General features: G+C 35.9%; 1 protein-coding gene across 12 annotated transcripts in view; it reads left to right on the plus strand.

The window, feature by feature from the left end:
- The window catches only part of TOGARAM1 (TOG array regulator of axonemal microtubules 1), a 76138-nt gene that overhangs the window by 15238 nt on the left and 43392 nt on the right, over window positions 1-17508 (plus strand). For 10 of the 12 annotated variants that reach the window (XR_002346627.1, XM_005659920.3, XM_005659921.3 and 7 more), the window contains exons 3-7: window positions 2261-2395; window positions 8155-8448; window positions 9861-10123; window positions 13385-13617; window positions 16898-16998. Coding sequence is in view for 11 of the 12 variants with exons in the window: in XM_005659920.3 (XP_005659977.1) it covers window positions 2261-2395; window positions 8155-8448; window positions 9861-10123; window positions 13385-13617; window positions 16898-16998 (1026 nt within the window). In the remaining variant the exon portion in view is untranslated. The remainder of the gene's footprint in view (window positions 1-2260; window positions 2396-8154; window positions 8449-9860; window positions 10124-13384; window positions 13618-16897; window positions 16999-17508) is intronic. The other 2 variants (XM_013993375.2, XM_021101164.1) reach the window with 1 other exon arrangement.

The raw sequence follows: 17508 nt of genomic DNA on the forward strand, positions 1-17508 counted from the left end.
GTAGTGAATGTTGTGAAAAATGATTGAATTCTGAGTATATATTAAAGATACAGTTGATATAATTTGCTGATAGATTATGAAAGAGAGAAGTCAGGAGTGCTCTAAGGTGTTTTGGCACAAGATGTTTAATTGCACGAGTATTGAAGAAAGTAAATATCATGTATTTCAGATACATGACATGGTCAGTGTCACGGGCCATATCAGATAGAAAAGACAATAAAGAGGAGATAGTACTTGAATGGCATCTTTGGGGATATATGTGATATACATTATCTTGATGTAGGAGGGTGGAGGTATCAGGAGAGCAAAGGCTTTCCAATGAGCTTGAGATGTTCTGGGAGCTGTGTTAAAGGCAAGATTGATTTTATTTATTTTTTTTAGGTTTTAATTTTTTTCTGTTATAGTTTATTTAAATTGTTCTGTCAGTTTCTGCTGTACAACAAAGTGAGCTAGCCATACATATGTATACATACATATATATATATACACATATATATACGTATGTATATATACACACACATTCTTTTTCTCACATTATCCTCTGTCATGTTCCATCACAAGTGACTAGATACAGTGCCCTGTGCTATACAGCAGGATCTTATTCCTTATCCACTTCAAATGCAATAGTTTGCATTTACTAACCACAAACTCCCAGTCCATCCCACTCCCGCCCCTCCCCCTCTGCAACCATAAGTGTATTCTCCAAGTCCATGAGTTTGTTTCTTTTCTATAGAAAGGTTCAGTTGTAAGACTTAGCACCCAAGATCTTTTTTTTTCCCCCAGGGCCACACCTATGTCATATGGAAGTTCCCAGGCTAGGAATCAAATCTGCCAGCCTACACTACAGCCACAGCAATGCCAGATCCTTAAGCCACTGAATGAGGCCAAGGAGTGAACCCACATCTCATGGCTACTAGTCAGGTTCACATCCTTATGGCTACTAGTCAGGTTCGTAACCCGCTGAAACATAATGGGAACTCCTAGCACCCAAGTAATTAGAACAATGGTAATGTGTTGACAAAATGAAATCAGTTAGGAAGAGAAAATGGAGTATAAGATAAAGATTGAGCTTATGTTTTATTTAAGATCCAAACGATATCAGTTATTGAAATTTTTTGTCTATGAGTTCAGACACAATATTTGGAAAACATTGTTACCAAGGGGAATTTATAGACCTTTATGCAGTGAAATTCCATAATATTTTCATACAGAAATGAAGTCTTATAAGTAGTTTAATGTTTGTTTAGTAGAAAAAGAAATGCAAGAATATCTTCAGTCACGCCTGTATCATTAGTTTGGATTTTTTAAGGCTGGTGGTTTCTATACCATCTAGAAGTTCTTACTTGATTGTACAGATTTTAAATAGTTAGAGAATAAGACAACATATAACTGAATGCTAGATTGGATGATATGAATTATAAGTACTATACTGATTCAAGAAAGGAAAGATCATAGGTATTGAAATGGTTTACAAAAACCTCTGGAAAGAGGTTGGACTTGAGCTGGATGAAGGGTCGGGGTCGTGTTTGGTAGTGAGGCAACAGGTAGGAAGGCAGTATAACCAAAGCATGGAGAAAAGAATTAACTTGGAAGATGTCTAGTACAGGAGGGATAAAAGGGCTTGAAATTACAGGGAGAGAATTGTAAAAATAAGAATTTTAGAACTGTGCAGAAAGGATTTTATAGATGAATAAGCTAAATGCTAGAGCGGTTATTATCACCTTCTTTTCTTCAGACTTATTCCTCTGCCCAGTAGTAATGTTAACCAGCCATAGGAGGGGGAAACGGATCTGGAAGTATGCCTAGATAAACTTGAGAACTATGTGAATGCTATGTTACATGTTTGAAAACAAAGTAGAAGAGTCCTACACTAGACCTCTTTGGATAGAATATATATTTACTACAAATACTGGGAAGAAGGAAAAGCCAAGTCTGGAGAACTCTTTCATGGTGAAAGAAGGGAATATGTAGGAAGAAACTTCCTTTGTATATATTTTTCTTTTCTCTATGAAAAGAAAAATACCAGTCTACTGTAAATACCAGTCTACAGTAAATACCAGTCTACTTCTGTCTCTTAATCCCTGCTACTAATCACTCTGCTAATAGCAAAAGCTTTATCCCTTTCTTGCCTGTTTGGCTCATTGTTCATATACTCCTGTATTTATTCCTACACAAATGACACCAACATTTGTGAAATTAGATGTATTCATGAAATAAAGGTAACTTTTGATTTTATGTTTTTTCCTTCTTCTTTCCAAAGGCCCTACTGGGACTCATCAGACAGATCTTTCTGGGAAATGTGGACAACTTGGATTTTCACAGATATGTGGTAAAACTGGCAGCATGGATTCTGACCTACAGTACCTAGGAACAACTAATAGTCATCAAGACAAAGGTTTAAATTCCAACTTCATTTAGATACAAATGATAATCTACTTTATATGTTGTTTTGTATAATCATACTCACTAGAAAAAGAAAAGGATATTTTTAATAATAATTTTAATCATATTTTTATAACTGTTATCCTAAAATGTTAAATTTAGTAATCCTAATATAAATATGACTGATTAAAATTTAGAGAGTTTAGGAACTCATGGTAGAGATGAGCATTTTGATACCAAGTAATTGAAAATAAAATTATCCATTAAAGGATATTGTGTTAGCAGAAGATTGTAATTTTCCATAACAGTTTTAAATTTTAGAGTTATTTAGAATTTATTATGTCTCCTGTTTTGAACCATAACTTCCTGACTAGCTATTATTTCAGATATCTTACTATTTATAAGATATAGAACAAAAGCAAGGGTTTGAGGCTGGATGTTAGTTATATGAATTTTGGATTTTAAGCGTTTCTTAAATTTCTGTGCTAATTGATAGCTATCTCAATTACTGTTTAGCTATAGGATCAAATCCAGTATTTCTAGAGATTTTTTTTGGCCATGCCTATGGCATCCAGAAGTTCCTGGGCCAGGGATTGAACCCATGCCATAGTAGCGACCCAAGCCACAGCAGTGACAACACGACCCTTAACCTGCCAGGCCACCAGGGAACTGCAAGATATTTTGGTGTTTTTCTCTATATTCTTTACTAAAATTGTTTTGAGTGATAGGAATATACTTCTGTCTTTGTTGATGAAAAGGTAATGTTCATTTGAAATTAGTAAAGAAGATTTAGGTAATATAGTGCTTACACTTTAGTGACTCTTTCTTCCAAAGGGCCACATGACTCTACAAAGGTTTTTTGTTTTTTGTTTTTTAATGATTTTTATTTTTTTTTCCATTATAGCTGGTTTACAGTGTCCTGTCAGTTTTCTACTGTACAGCAAGGTGACCCAGTCACACACGCATACACACACTCCTTTCTCTCACATTATCATGCTCCATCATAAGTGACTAGATATAGTTCCCAATGCTATACAGCAGGATCTCATTGCTTGTCCACTCCAAAGGCAATAGTTTGCATCTATTAACCCCAATTTCCCAATCCATCCCACTCCTTTATAGTAGTTTTGATTTGCATTTCTCTAATAATTAGTGATGTTTAGCATTTTTTTTGTGTGTTTTTTGGCCATCCATATATCTTTTTTGGAAAATGTCTATTCAGGTCTTGTGCCCATTTATCAATTGGGTTGTTGGTTTTTTTGCTGTTGAGTTGTATCAGTTGTTTGTATATTTTAGAGATTAGGCCCTTGTCAGTTGCATCATTCGAAACTGTTTTCTCCCATTCTGTAAGTTGTCTTTTTGGATTTTGTTTTACGGTTTCCTTTGCTATGCAAAAGCTTTCAGTTCGATTAGGTTCCATTGGTTTATTTTTACTTTTATTTCTGTTGCCCTGGGAAACAGACCTGAAAAAACATTTGTAAGGTTGATGTCAGAGAATGTTTTGCCTATGTTCTCTTCTAGGAGTTTGATGGTTTCTTGACTTATGTTTAAGTCTTTAAGCCATTTTGAGTTTATTTTTGTGCAGGGTGTGAGAGTGTGTTCCTGTTTCATTGATTTAGTTGCAGCTGTCCAGTTTTCCCAGTACCGCTTGCTGAAAAGACTGACTTTTTCCCATTTTATATTCTTGTCTCCTTTGTTGAAGATTAGTTGACCATAGGTGTCTGGGCTTATTTCTGGGGTCTTTATTCTGTTCCATTGATTGGTTTGTCTGTTTTGGAACCAGTACCAAATTAGTCTTGATTACTGTGGCTTTGTAAGATTGCCTAGTCTCGTAGAGTTATGCCTCCTGCTTGGTTTTTGTTCCTCAGGATTACTTGGGCAATGTGGTTCCATATAAATTTTTGAATTGTTTGTTGTAGTTCTGTGAAAAATGTCATGGGTAATTTGATAGGATTGCATTGAACCTGTAGATTGCTTTGGGTAGTATGGCCATTTTTCCATCCAAGGAGCATGGAATATCTTTCCATTTCTTTGAATCCTCTTTAATTTCCTTGATTAATGTTTTGTAGTTCTCAGCATGTAAGTTTTTCACCTCCTTGATCAGGTTTATTCCCAGGTATTTGATTTTTTGGGGTGCAATTTTATTTTATTTTATTTTTTAATTTTTTTATTATTTATTTATTTTATTACTCAAGTGAATTTGTCACATCTGTAGTTGTATAATTTCACAGGATTTCCATCCCAAAACCCAAGCACATCTCCCCACCCCCCAAACTGTCTCCTCTGGAGACCATAAGTTTTTCAATGTCTGTGAGTCAGCATCTGTTCTGCAAAGAGCTTAAGTCTGTCCTTTTTTCAGATTCCACATGTCAGTGAAAGCATTTGATGTTGGTGTCTCATTGTATGGCTGACTTCACTTAGCATGATAGCTTCTAGGTCCATTTATGTTGCTAAAAAAACTGGTATTTCGTTCCTTTTAATGGCTGAGTAATATTCCATTGTGTATATGTACCACATCTTCTTGATCCACTCCTCTGTCGATGGACATTTAGGTTGCTTCCATGTCTTGGCTATTGCAAATAGTGGTGCAATGAACATTGGAGTACCCGGGTCTTTGCGAGTCATGGATTTCTCTGGATAGATGCCCAGGAGTAGGATTGCAGGATCAAATGGTAGTTCTATGTTTAGTTTTCTAAGGAGTCTCCATCCTGTTTTCCACAGTGATTGCACCAATTTACAATCCCACCAATAGTGTACTAGGGTTCCTTTTTCTCCCCACCCTCTCCAGCACTTATTGTTTGTAGACTTTTTGGTGATGGCCATTCTGACTGGTGTAAGGTGGTAGTACCTCATAGTGGTTTTGATTTGCATTTCTCTAAGAATGAGTGATGTTGAACGTCTTTTCATGTGTTTTTTGGCCATCCTTATGTCTTCTTTGGAGAACTGTCTGTTTAGATTTTCTGCCCATTTTTTGATGGGGTTGTTTGTTTTTTTGGTATGGAGCTGCAGAAGGTGTTTATAAATTTTGGAGATGAATCCCTTGTCAGTCAATTCACTTGCAAAGATTTTCTCCCATTCTGTGGGTTTTTTTGTGTTGTTTAGGGTTTCCTTTGCTGTGCAGAAACTTTGAAGTTTGATTAGTTCCCATTTGTTTATTTTTGTTTTTATTGTCAATACTCTAATAAGAGGTGCATCTGAGAAGATGTTGCTGTCGTTTATGTCGGAGAGTGTTTGGAGTTTTATAATGTCTGGTCTTATATCTAGGTCTTTAATCCATTTTGAGTTTATTTTTGTGTATGGTGTTAGGGAGTGTTCTCATTTCATTCTTTTCCATGTGGCTGTCCAGTTTTGCCAGCATGGGGTGCAATTTTAAAAGATATTGTATTTTTCTATTCCTTTTCTAGTATTTCACTGTTAGTATACAAAAATGCAACTGATTTCTGAATGTTAATCTTGTATCCTGCTACATTGCTGAATTTGTTGATCAGTTCAAGTAGTTTTGGTGTTGAGTCTTTAGAGTTTTCTATGTATAGTATCATATGTCGTTTGCATGCAGTGACAGTTTTACCTCTTCTCCTCCTGTTTGGGTGCCTTTTATTTCTTTCATTTGTCTGATTGCTGTAGCTAGGACTTCCAGTACTATGTTAAATAACAGTAGTGAGAGTGGGCATCCTTGTCTTGTTCCAGATTTTAGCAGGAAGGCTTTCAGCTTTTCTCCATTGAGCGTTATAATTGCTGTGGGTTTGTCATAAATGGCTTTTTAGATGGTAAGGTATGTTCCCTATATACCCACTTTGATAAGAGTTTTTATCATGTGTAGATGTTGGACTTTGTCAAATGCTTTTTCTGCATCTACATATGGTTTTTGACTTTTCTTTGGTTAATGTGGTGTATGACGTTGATTAATTTGCATTATATTGAACCATTCTTATGTACCTGAGATGAATCCCACTTGGTCATGGTGTATGGTCTTTTTTATATGTTGTTGGATTCAGTTGGCTAAAATTTTGTTGAGAATATTTGTATCTATATTCATCAATGATATTGGCCTATAGTTTTCTTTTTTGGTAGTGTCTTTGGTTTTGGTATTAGGATGATGGTGGCGTCACAGAATATCTTTGGGAGTGTTCCTTCAGCCTTTTGGAAAAGTTTAAGGAGGATGAGAATAATTCCCTCTACAAAGGGTGTGTGTGTGTGTGTGTGTGTGTGTTTGTGTGTGTGTGTGTGTGTGTGTGTGTGTGTGTGTGTGTGGTGTTATTCCCAGTAAAAGGTTTTGATCAAAATCTCAGCAAGATCTTTTCTGTAACCTAACAGGCTAATCCTGAAATTCATATGAAAGAATGAAGGGCCAAGAATGGCCCGGATAATTCTAAAGAAGATCAAAATTGGAGTTCCCGTTGTGGTGCAGAGGAAACAAATCTGATTAGTATTCATGAGGATCCAGGTTCGATCCCTGGCCTTGCTCAATGGATTGGGGATCTGGTATTGCTGTGAGCTGTGGTGTAGGTCACAGATGTGGCTCGGATCCTGTGTGGCTATGGCCCTGGTATAGGCTCAGATTCAGCCCCTAGCCTGGGAACTTCATATGCCCCAGGTGTGGCCCCCCCAAAAAATAAATAAATAAAAATAAAAAATAAAAAGATCAAAATGAAAGGAGACAACATGATGACTATGGTCAACACTGCTGTGTGACATATAGGAAAGCATTAAAAACATAAATCCTGAGTTCTTATCACGAAGAGGAAATTTTTTTCTTTTTTATTCTATTTGAGAAGATGGATGTTAGCTAAACTTATTTGGTAATCATTTCACAATATATGTAAATCAAACCATCATGCATTATTCCTTAAACTAGTATAGTATGTCAACTGTATCTCTCTCTTTTTTTTAATGGCTCTAACTGTGGCATATGGATGTTCCAGGGCTAGTGGTCAAATTGGAGCTGTAGCTGCAGGCCTATGCCATAGCCACAGCCACAGCCATAGCAACACTGTATCCGAGCCACATCTACAACCTACGCCATGGCTTCGCAGCAACACCAGATCCTTAACCCGCTGACCAAGGTGAGAGATCAAACCCACATCCTCACAGACCCTATGTCAGATTCTTAACCCACTGAGCTACAGTGGGAACTTCCTCGACTATCTCTCAAACTGGAAAAAAAAAATGGAAGGAGACCTATCCTCAGCATGGTGATAAATAAAGCATTGTGGTACTAGTGTAGGAACAGACATATAGACTAGTGGAACCAATAAGAAGCACCTAAGAATAGACCCAGATATACATATGGGTGGTTTATAGATGAAAGGGAAAGAATGGATGGTTCAAAAAGTGACATTAGGGAAGTTCCCATCCTGGCACAGTGGAAATGAGTCTGACCAGGAACCATGCGGTTTCAGGTTTGATCCCTGGCCTCAGTTAAGGATCCGGTGTTGCCATGAGCTGTTGTAGGTTGCAGACGCAACTCTGATGTAATGTTGCTGTGGCTGTGGCTGTGGCATAGGCCAGCAGCTCCAGTTCAACTCCTAGCCTGGGAATCTACATATGCCATGGGTACGGCCCTAAAAAGCCAAAGGAAAAAAAAAAAAAAAAGTGACGCTAGGAAAACTGTAATATCTATCTATATAGAACAAAGTTAAGTTAGGTGTTTTCCTCACACTGTACAAAAATATCAGTGTGTGAGTTGGCATTAAATACCTAAATGTGAAAAGCAAAACTTAAAACTCTTAGAAGATATATATAAATAAATAACATCCTCTTTTGTTTTAACAGTTTATGCCAGCCTAAATTCTGTCAGTAAGACACAGCAAACATTTGATAGTCAAACAGAACGTACTTCATCATACTCTGGTCCAAATCCAAATCCAGGAGCCTTCATTCTTCCATCATATCCTCTCTCATCACCTCGAACTAGTCCAAAGCACACATCTCTTACTGTGTCTCCAAAGAAGTCTCAAGATAATTCCGTTAATTTCTCAAATTCATGGCCTCTTAAAAGTTTTGAAGGACTTTCAAAGCCAAGTCCACAGAAAAAGCTTGTCAGCCAAAAATCATCTGACCCTACAGGTACATATGATGTTAAAAATACTTTGAATACTTTGTTCAAATTTATTTGTGTGTTTGAGTTATTACTTTGAAGTTAGGTTTGTTATAGGTTAACCACCACCACCCCCTGCCCCAGTCTTCTAAGGGCCGCACTTGTAGCATATGGAGGTTCCCAGGCTAGGGGTTGAATCAGAGCTATAGTTGCCGACCACAACCACAGTAACAGCCTCGCCAAATCTGAGCTGCATCTGCGACCTATACCACAGCTCACAGCAATGCCAGATCCTTAACCCACTGAGCAAGACCAGGGATCGAACCGAGCCCTCATGGATACTGGTTAGTTTCGTTAACCACTGAGCCACAACGTGAACTCCATAAATCTTTAAAAGCTGATAGATTGCATTTTATTTTTCTGAATTAGTAAACATTTAGGGAAATATTTAACAGAATGTTAAATAGATCAAATATGTATAAATTTTGAAAGTATTTCTTTATGTTTTCTTTTATTGCCACTCCAAAATCCTTTTTTGGAAGTAAACAAATAATAATGCTTTATAATGGACATGAGCATGAACAGCCTGAGAGCCTACTACAAGTTTTAGCTTTACAAATGTAAAATATCTTTTCTGTATTTACTGTAATTAATGTCTAGTATTTATTAAATATTTATTGATTGTATACTGTGTATTAAAATTATTTTGATGGGTTTTCTACTATTTGTTATTAGCTAAACTATACTTAACGATAGCCCACTCCAAAATCATCAAATTAACATGTAAGTTTATTCAAGACAGATTCAGCCTCAAAATAAAAAGTCTGTTAAAGGCAAAATATGTCCTGAATGGTTTCCTATCCCGTCTCGGAAATCAGATGTTTCACCCCTTAGCACGAACATTCTAGATTATAATCATAAAGTAAATTTATCGCATAGTCAGTCAATTTTATCACTTTCTCTTAACACTGAGCCTTCATTACCTTTTATTAATTTATTTCTATATTTGTCTTTCCTCCACAATCAGATATTGTATTGAAACATGAGAAATTACTCAGTTTGTCCTACCTAGTACCCAGAATTGCTTCTTTGCACCTAGTAGTCATTCAGATGTTGCTTACATAATTAAATCAAGCCGGAAAAGTTGCCCTTCTGCTTATGAAGGACTTGACTATACAAACATTAGTCATGATGACATGTGTGAAGATAGAAATTTCATTCAGTATATACGATTTTTATTTAATATAGAAGGATTTTTGATGGTTCATTTTTGTCATATTTGTTATGGGACACTGATACTTTTTATCTCATTTTGAGTAATAATCCTTATTTCTAATAAAATATAATGTGCTTTTTAAAAACAACTAATTGAAAATAGTTGTAATTTTAACTATAACTTCTCTGAAGTTGAAAAGAGGTAAAATATGTCTTTTTCATGCAGGAGAAAACTCTCAAGAAAAACCATCTCCAGTTCAACTTACACCTGCCTTGGTGAGATCACCATCATCTCGACGAGGCTTGAATGGGACCAAGCCTGTCCCTCCCATACCACGGGGAATCAGCCTTTTGCCTGATAAAGCTGATTTAATTACAGTGGGACCTAAAAAGAAAGAGCCTGATGATATTTGGAGGAGTGAAAAAGATAGTCTTACAATTGATCTTTCAGAATTAAATGTCAGAGATAAAGATTTGGATCAAGAAGAGGTTAGAACCAAATATTTTTAATAATTTTTAAATGCTTGTAATTGTCTATAATATCATAGTTTTTATCTAAGTAAAAATCAGGTACTTTTTATTCCAGAAAAACTCCACGTTTTCCTGGAATAAAAAGTTGTCTTATTTATAAAAATATTTTATGTTCATTATAGAAAATGTGGAAACTGTAGTGAAGTATTAGTAAGAAAATTCATCACACTAAATGCCACTACCCAGAATAATTTATCATTAGCACTTGAATGTCATTCCTTCCAGATTTCCTCTGTGCACATATTGTTCCTTTTTTAAAAATTTTTGCATTAGAGTATAGCTGACTTACAGTATTGTATCAATTTCTGCTGTATAGCAAAGTGACCCAGTCATACATATATATACATTCTTCCTTTTTAAATTAAGAGTGCATATAGTATACCTATGTGCTAACTCCTCCCAAATAAATACAGTTTGTCATATTTGTTTCCTACTTTTTGTTTTTTTGTCTTTTTAGGGCCACACCCACAGCACATGGAGGTTCCCAGGCTAGGAGTCGAATTGGAGCTATAGCCGCTGGCCTACACCATGGCCACAGCAACACCAGATCTGAGCCTGCAACCTATAACACAGCTCAGGGCAATACCGGATCCTTAACCCACTGAGCGAGGTCAGGGATTGAACCCTCATCCTCATGGATACTAGTCAGGTTCGTTAACCACTGAGCCACAACAGGAAGTCCTGTTTCCTACTTTTTTAATAAATGAAACATAGCATAGTTCCCTCCCCAATCCATTTCCTTTTTCTCCTTCACCAAAGGTAATTGCTATCACCATTAATTTGTGTCTTATCATTTTTGAGCTTTTTATATTGATATAGTATCATTTTGATGTTTTTATGAATAGTATGTTTATTTAATTGATTTTGGCTTATTTCTAGTCTTTTGCTATTGCAAACGATGCTTCAGTAAACATTCTTGAGCATGTCCCTTGTATATGTACAAGTTTACCTCTCTGAAATTGAGATCATATATCTGAATACCAAATCATTCCATTTACACCTTAAAAATGTTTATTGCCAGTATGGTAACTCTACATATTAATTATGCCAGAGAAGGAATGTGGCTGCTATATTTGGATTCAAAGCACTATTTCCACAGATACTACCTTTTTATCAGGTAGTATCTGATAAAAACTGAAAGTTTTGCTGATGTCAGGTTTAAAAAGTTTCAGGAGTTCCTGTCCTGGCTCAGTGGTTAACGAATCTGACTAGCATCCTTGAGGATGCAGGTTCGATCCCTGGCCTTGCTCAGTGGGTTAAGGATCTGGTGTTGCTGTGAGCTGTGGTGTAGGTCGCAGATGCAGCCAGGATGCTGTGTTGCTGTGGCTGTGGTGTAGGCTGTCAGCTTTAGCTCCGATTTGACTCCTAGCCTGGGAACCTATATATGCCACAGGTGCGGTCCTAAAAAAAAGCAAAAAAAAATAAAAATAAAAATAATAGTAAAAAGTGTTTTACATTAAATATGTAAACTGAAACACCTAATGATGATATTTTGTAGTTTTATTTTAGCCTATCTTTAAGATATAAGGCATCATGTATTGATAGTAATAAAAAAAATAAAGTTAATATTAATGCATATTCATTTTAAAAGTATTTATTTAATATTAAGCATATGTAAAACTAACTCATAAAGTACTGAAATTGGTACTTAATTAATTAATCATTCCAGCTTCTAACTGCTTACTAAATCTTTCCTTTTTTGTTTTTCATTTGTTTTTCCAATTGTATTATAATGATACTAAGAAGGAAATTTAGCTACAGGAAAGAAATTTATAAAAGAGGCATTTTCTTACATAACTCATAAATTTGACATGATCCTACATGTTTTTGTATTGTTTTTTATGATCATTTAAAAATAGCTTTTTCTTTTAGTAGGTAATTGAAATATAATTAATATATAATTAAGATTAATTATATAATTGTTGTAAATATAGGAGGATACTACTATTTTGGGATATTCAGCCTTCCATGGATTTACTAGGAAAGTAGCCACAGTATTGAATCAACCATTATAATTGTTATCATCAAAATGTAAGCAGAACACTGTATTCAAATGAGTATGGCAGTATTCTGATAAAACTATCCTTATGGACACTTAAATTTGAATTTTACAGAATGGTTATGTATTATGAAGTCTTTTGTTGATTTGTTTCTTTTTTCTTAATTTTATTTATTTTTCGTTTTTTTGTCTTGTAGGGCCACACCGGTGGCATATGGAGGTTCCCAGGCTAGGGATTGAATAGGAGCTGTAGCCACTGGCCTACGCCAGAGCCATAGCAGCTTGGTATCTGAGCCTCATCTGTGACCTACACCACAGCTCATGGCAATGCCAGATCCTTAACCCATTGAGTGAGGCCAGGGATCAAACCCTCATCCTCATGAATTCTAGTTGAGTTCATTAACCACTGAGCCACAATGGGAACTCCGATTCTTTTTCTCAACCATTTAAAAAAATGCAAAACTATTCCTCCCTCACAAAGCATTTAAAAACAGGGGTGGCCATAGTTTGCTGATCTCTGGCCTAAGCTATGCTGTCTCTCCATTAGTGAATAAGGAAGAATTATGATCCTGGTGGAGGAGACAAAAATAAAAAAATATAAAAATAAAAATATTTGTTTCTGACTTATTTGTTCAGATTCTGTTCCCAACCCAAATATATATAATCACAATTTCTACTCTGCATTTCTAAAAATATTTGTCTTCAGAAGTTACATACAGTTAATTATATATAAGTATTAGTAAGTAGGTTAATACTACTGTTTTGGAATCTATTATTCTCTGAACTCCAACACTGGCAAGCTTGATGTAAATTTCAAATTTTAGAAAACTGATAATCTTTTGTTAACCTTCAAGCTGAACTTCTAAATAGCCGCATCAGCACACTAATTGACCTCAACTCTGCTGTCTACCATCTGATTCAGTGATTCACTTCTTAAGTGAATTTTTACAACATATTAGTCATTTTGCTCAGTGCTGGCAATACCACAGTGAATAATATTTTCAGATCCTTCCTCTTAAGGGGCTTATAACCTAGGAGGTTGTTTATAAATACCAGAGTGATAAAATCTGTATTTATACTATGTACAGATACATTACATCCATTTTGTTAGTATTGAAGAGTGGCTAGCTAGATATGGTTAATGGAGTTTGAAAATCTAAGGATGGCTTTTACTTATATAATTATTTTGTAAAGTTAATTTTTTGTTTTTGTTTTTTAAGATGCAGAGCTCTCTTAGGTCCCTTCGTAACAGTGCAGCTAAGAAAAGAGCAAAACTGAGTGGCAGTACTTCTGATCTTGAAAGCCCTGATTCTGCAATTAAGCTCGACCTGACTGTGGACTCCCCATCTCGATCTTCCTCTCCAAACATCAGCTCATACAGTGAAAGTGGAGTTTACAGCCAGGAATCATTGACTTCATCTCTGTCGACAACTCCCCAGGGGAAGAGAATAATGTATTTTATTTTTTGACATGTTAAATGAATGCTTATTTATAATTTGTAGTCTGAAGCTCTAATGTATTTTTTAAAAAACTTTAAAGCCATTTATTGTCTAGCTTTTAAAATGTTGAAATACATTTAAGAGACAACACACAAGTTTACAGATACTACTTTGCTTGGATTTTGGAGTGGGAATAAAGAGAACACAGCCCCAACTGTAACCTCAGGCATCTAAATTAATATAAACCCCAGTCCCAAAGCCCCACCTATCCTTCTGCCTATCTAAGGTTTATCCTAGTATTTCTTGTCTGTTAGCTCTTTTCTGGATCATTGACTCTTTGGCAGTTGAACTACAGCTGATAATACTGACCTGCTGGTAATACTGACCTTCGGTTGATAATACTGCTTTTGTTTAAAACTCAGCACCACTTTCCCTTAATTTATGGACAAAATCCACTTGTTTTATATTTTGTTATTATCTCATGGGAGCTTAGGACTTCATGCATAACTTTTACAGCCCTCCCAGTAGTTTCCTTACTGCTAGAATTAGAGTCTGGTCACCTCCTACACTGACAGAATTATTTTCCAGCATAGCAAATTTTTTTTTTTTTTTAGGGCTGCACGCATGACATATGGAGGTTCCTCAGGCTAGGGGTTGAATCGGAGCTGCAGCTGCCAGATTATGCCACAGCAACAGCAATGTCAGATCCAAGCCGAATCTGCAGCCTATGCCACAGCTCACGGCAATGCTGGATTCTTAGCCACAGAGCAAGTCCAAGGATCAAACCCACATCCTCATGATTACTGGTCGGGTTCATTACCGCTGAGCTATGACGGAAACTCCTTCAGCATAGCACTTTCCCATATTGCCTAAATAACCTCTAGATCTTAAACAGTGATCCTACCTTGATTTCTGAAAAACCTCTGTGACCTTATTCTAGAATTTTGGGAAATACTTTTCCTCTTTATTTTAGATGAAAACATAAGAGTAGAATTGCTCAGTATTGGATAAATGGATATTTAACTTTTTAAATAACTCCTGAACAATAATTCTAAGATTTGTGCAGTTTTACCATCCCCCCAGCATTGTATGAGAGTTCCAGCTGTTTCACATCCTTATTAACATACAGTGCTGCCAGTCTTTTTAATTTCATTTTTCTTCAATTGTATTGTTACCATATATAGCTATTAGAAGTAAATATTTACTTTTAAATTATTTTCAGAGTTGTCTTGTGGTGTGGCGGGATAAGGATCCGCCATTGTTGCTTCACCATCTTGGGTCACTGCTGTGGCATAGATTCAGTTCCTGGCCCAGGAGCTTCCATGTGCCATAAAGGCAATGAGGAAAAAAAAAAAATTATTTTCATTTAAGTAAGCTAGAATGTAGGTAGAGATTACATAATCCATGGAGAGAGGATGTTCTATTAACATTAACAGAAAAGGGTATTTTATTTCCACGGTTCTTAGAATTAAACCGAATTTTTGTGTCACATTGTGAGAGGTTTGTCTCATCTCACATTTTTAACTTAAATAGTAGCTTATTTTGCAGTTGCAAATTTTTTCTAACTGGAAATTCCTTCGTTGTAATTACCTAGGTGGCATAATGCAGCATAGTTACAAAATGTCTTTGGAATGTCTACCTGGGCCAATGAAGTGATTATGTTTATATTAAGTTACCAGACATTTTTAAATATATTTTTTTATCTTTTTTTTTTTTTTAGCTGCATCTAGGTCATGTATAAGTTCCTGGGCCAGGGATGAAACCTGTGCCACAGCAGCAACCCAAGCCACTACAGTGACAGCCAGATCCAGATCCCTAACCCACTGTGCCACAAGAGGGCTCCTAAAAATTTATATATTTATCTCTTAGACCTAAAAGTTTTTCTTTGTTTTCCATGAATGTAAAATTTTATGCTATATACACTTGTAGTTTCGAGATTCTGTAAGTGCTTTGAAACATAATTGGGAAGAAATCCTTATGACACTTAGAATTCACTATTTCTGGGGGTTCCCGTCGTGGCTCAGTGGTTAACTAGCATCCGTGAGGACGCAGGTTCCATCCCTGGCCTCGCTTAGCGGGTTAAGGATACAGCATTGCCATGAGCTGTGGTGTAGGTGGCAGATGCGGCTCGGATCCTGGGTTGCTATGGCTGTGGTATAGGCCAGCAGCTACAGCTCCAGTTCGACCCCTAGCCTGAGAACCTTCATATGCCATGGGTGTGGCCCTAAAAAGACAAAAAAAAAAATTCTGATACTGACTCATAAAGTTATTCTCTTCTGCTACTGACCCATAAAGTTACTCTCTTCGAATATTGAACTCTGTGAGAAGAGAGTTCAGCATACTCTCATATATAGACTGAATTGTCTTTAATGAATTTAATATTTCCAAATTTAGTTTTATTAGCTTAGGAGCAATGATTCTCAACCAGCTTGCATTCTGCCTTAAGAATCATGGCCAAAAAAAGTTGCTACCTCTTCATTCAGGGCTTTCATTATTACGTGATTGGGAAGGAAAAATTACTGAGAACCATTTTTCTAGCGGCTGAAGAATTTTCTTTCATCCAAGTCAAATACACTTAGTACAAATGTAAATTGATACTCATCTATTTTAGATAAATTACTCTTAAAATATTTAACATTAATTTCTTACTAGGCCAGTTAACAAGTATGCTTACCCAACTACTAAGAATTGTACTCCTTTGTAAAATTTCAATTCTTTATAATATCCATCACTGACTTACTGGCATTCTAGCACTTACGGATTTAAAACATTTCCCTTACATACAGACTTAATGTTCTTCAGTTTGCTTTCTTTGTGAAATAAGACCTATAGGTCTTTATAATAAAGTCAGGAAAGTACAACAAAAAATAGTCCAAAAAGAAAGCAGCATTTGCTAAACTCACTTATTGCTGATGTCTTTAATAATACAGTTAAATTTCTATTTTTATATTATTTATGAAGATAGGTGGTATACTAGATAATTAGAATCATTTAGCTTTATTTTGTAGTGGACTATCTCTGGATCAGTGTTATTGTTGTTGGTTTTACCCAAAGAAGGATTATATGGCACAATTTTCATTTCCTTTAGTAATCCTTTCATGAATAATTAAGGATTGACCATATGTTGAAAAGGTTCAAAGTTCAAAAATTGACTAGGAATGTCAATTAGAAATATTCTTAGCCATAAGAATTGCTGCCTTATTAAGTTTGTGAGTTAATAAAATTATATGATATGAAAATGTTGAATAACTCTAGATCTTAAATGTTTATCAAAATTACTTTATTTCATTTTAGGTCAGACGTATTTCCAACATTCGGATCAAAACCTTGTCCAACAAGACTTTCTTCTGCAAAGAATAAGAACTCTCAGATAGCTGAACAAAGCCCTGGTGCAGGTAATTTATGACCGTTTTATATATATGTTTTATAGAGAGTATACTTTATTTATTTGTTTGTTTGTTTTTCTTTTTTGGCCTCACCCACAGCATATGGAAGTTCCCAGGCCAGGGGTCTGATCTGAGCCACTGCTGTGACCTATGCCACAGCTGCAGCAATGCTGGATCCTTAGGCCACTGCATCAGGCTGGGAGTCAAACCATTGCCTCCACAGACAAGCCAGATCATTAACCCACTGCAACGCAATGGGAACTCCAAAAGTATGATTTTTAAATGATATAAAAATGGTAAAGAGTTCCCCTCATGGCTCAGTGGGTTAAGTATCTGGCATTGTCACTTCTGTGGCTCTGGTTACAGCTGTGGCACAGGGTCGATCCCTAGCCTGGGAACCTCCACATGCCATGGGCATTACCAAAAAAAAAGATAGCAAATGCATCTCAGATTTAGAATTTTTGTAATTACCAACTAAGAGGAATCATCTTTTTACTCCTTAAAAGGCTATTTTGACAA

Source organism: Sus scrofa, chromosome 1 (assembly GCF_000003025.6).
Source record: "Sus scrofa isolate TJ Tabasco breed Duroc chromosome 1, Sscrofa11.1, whole genome shotgun sequence".
Lineage (NCBI taxonomy): Eukaryota > Metazoa > Chordata > Mammalia > Artiodactyla > Suidae > Sus > Sus scrofa.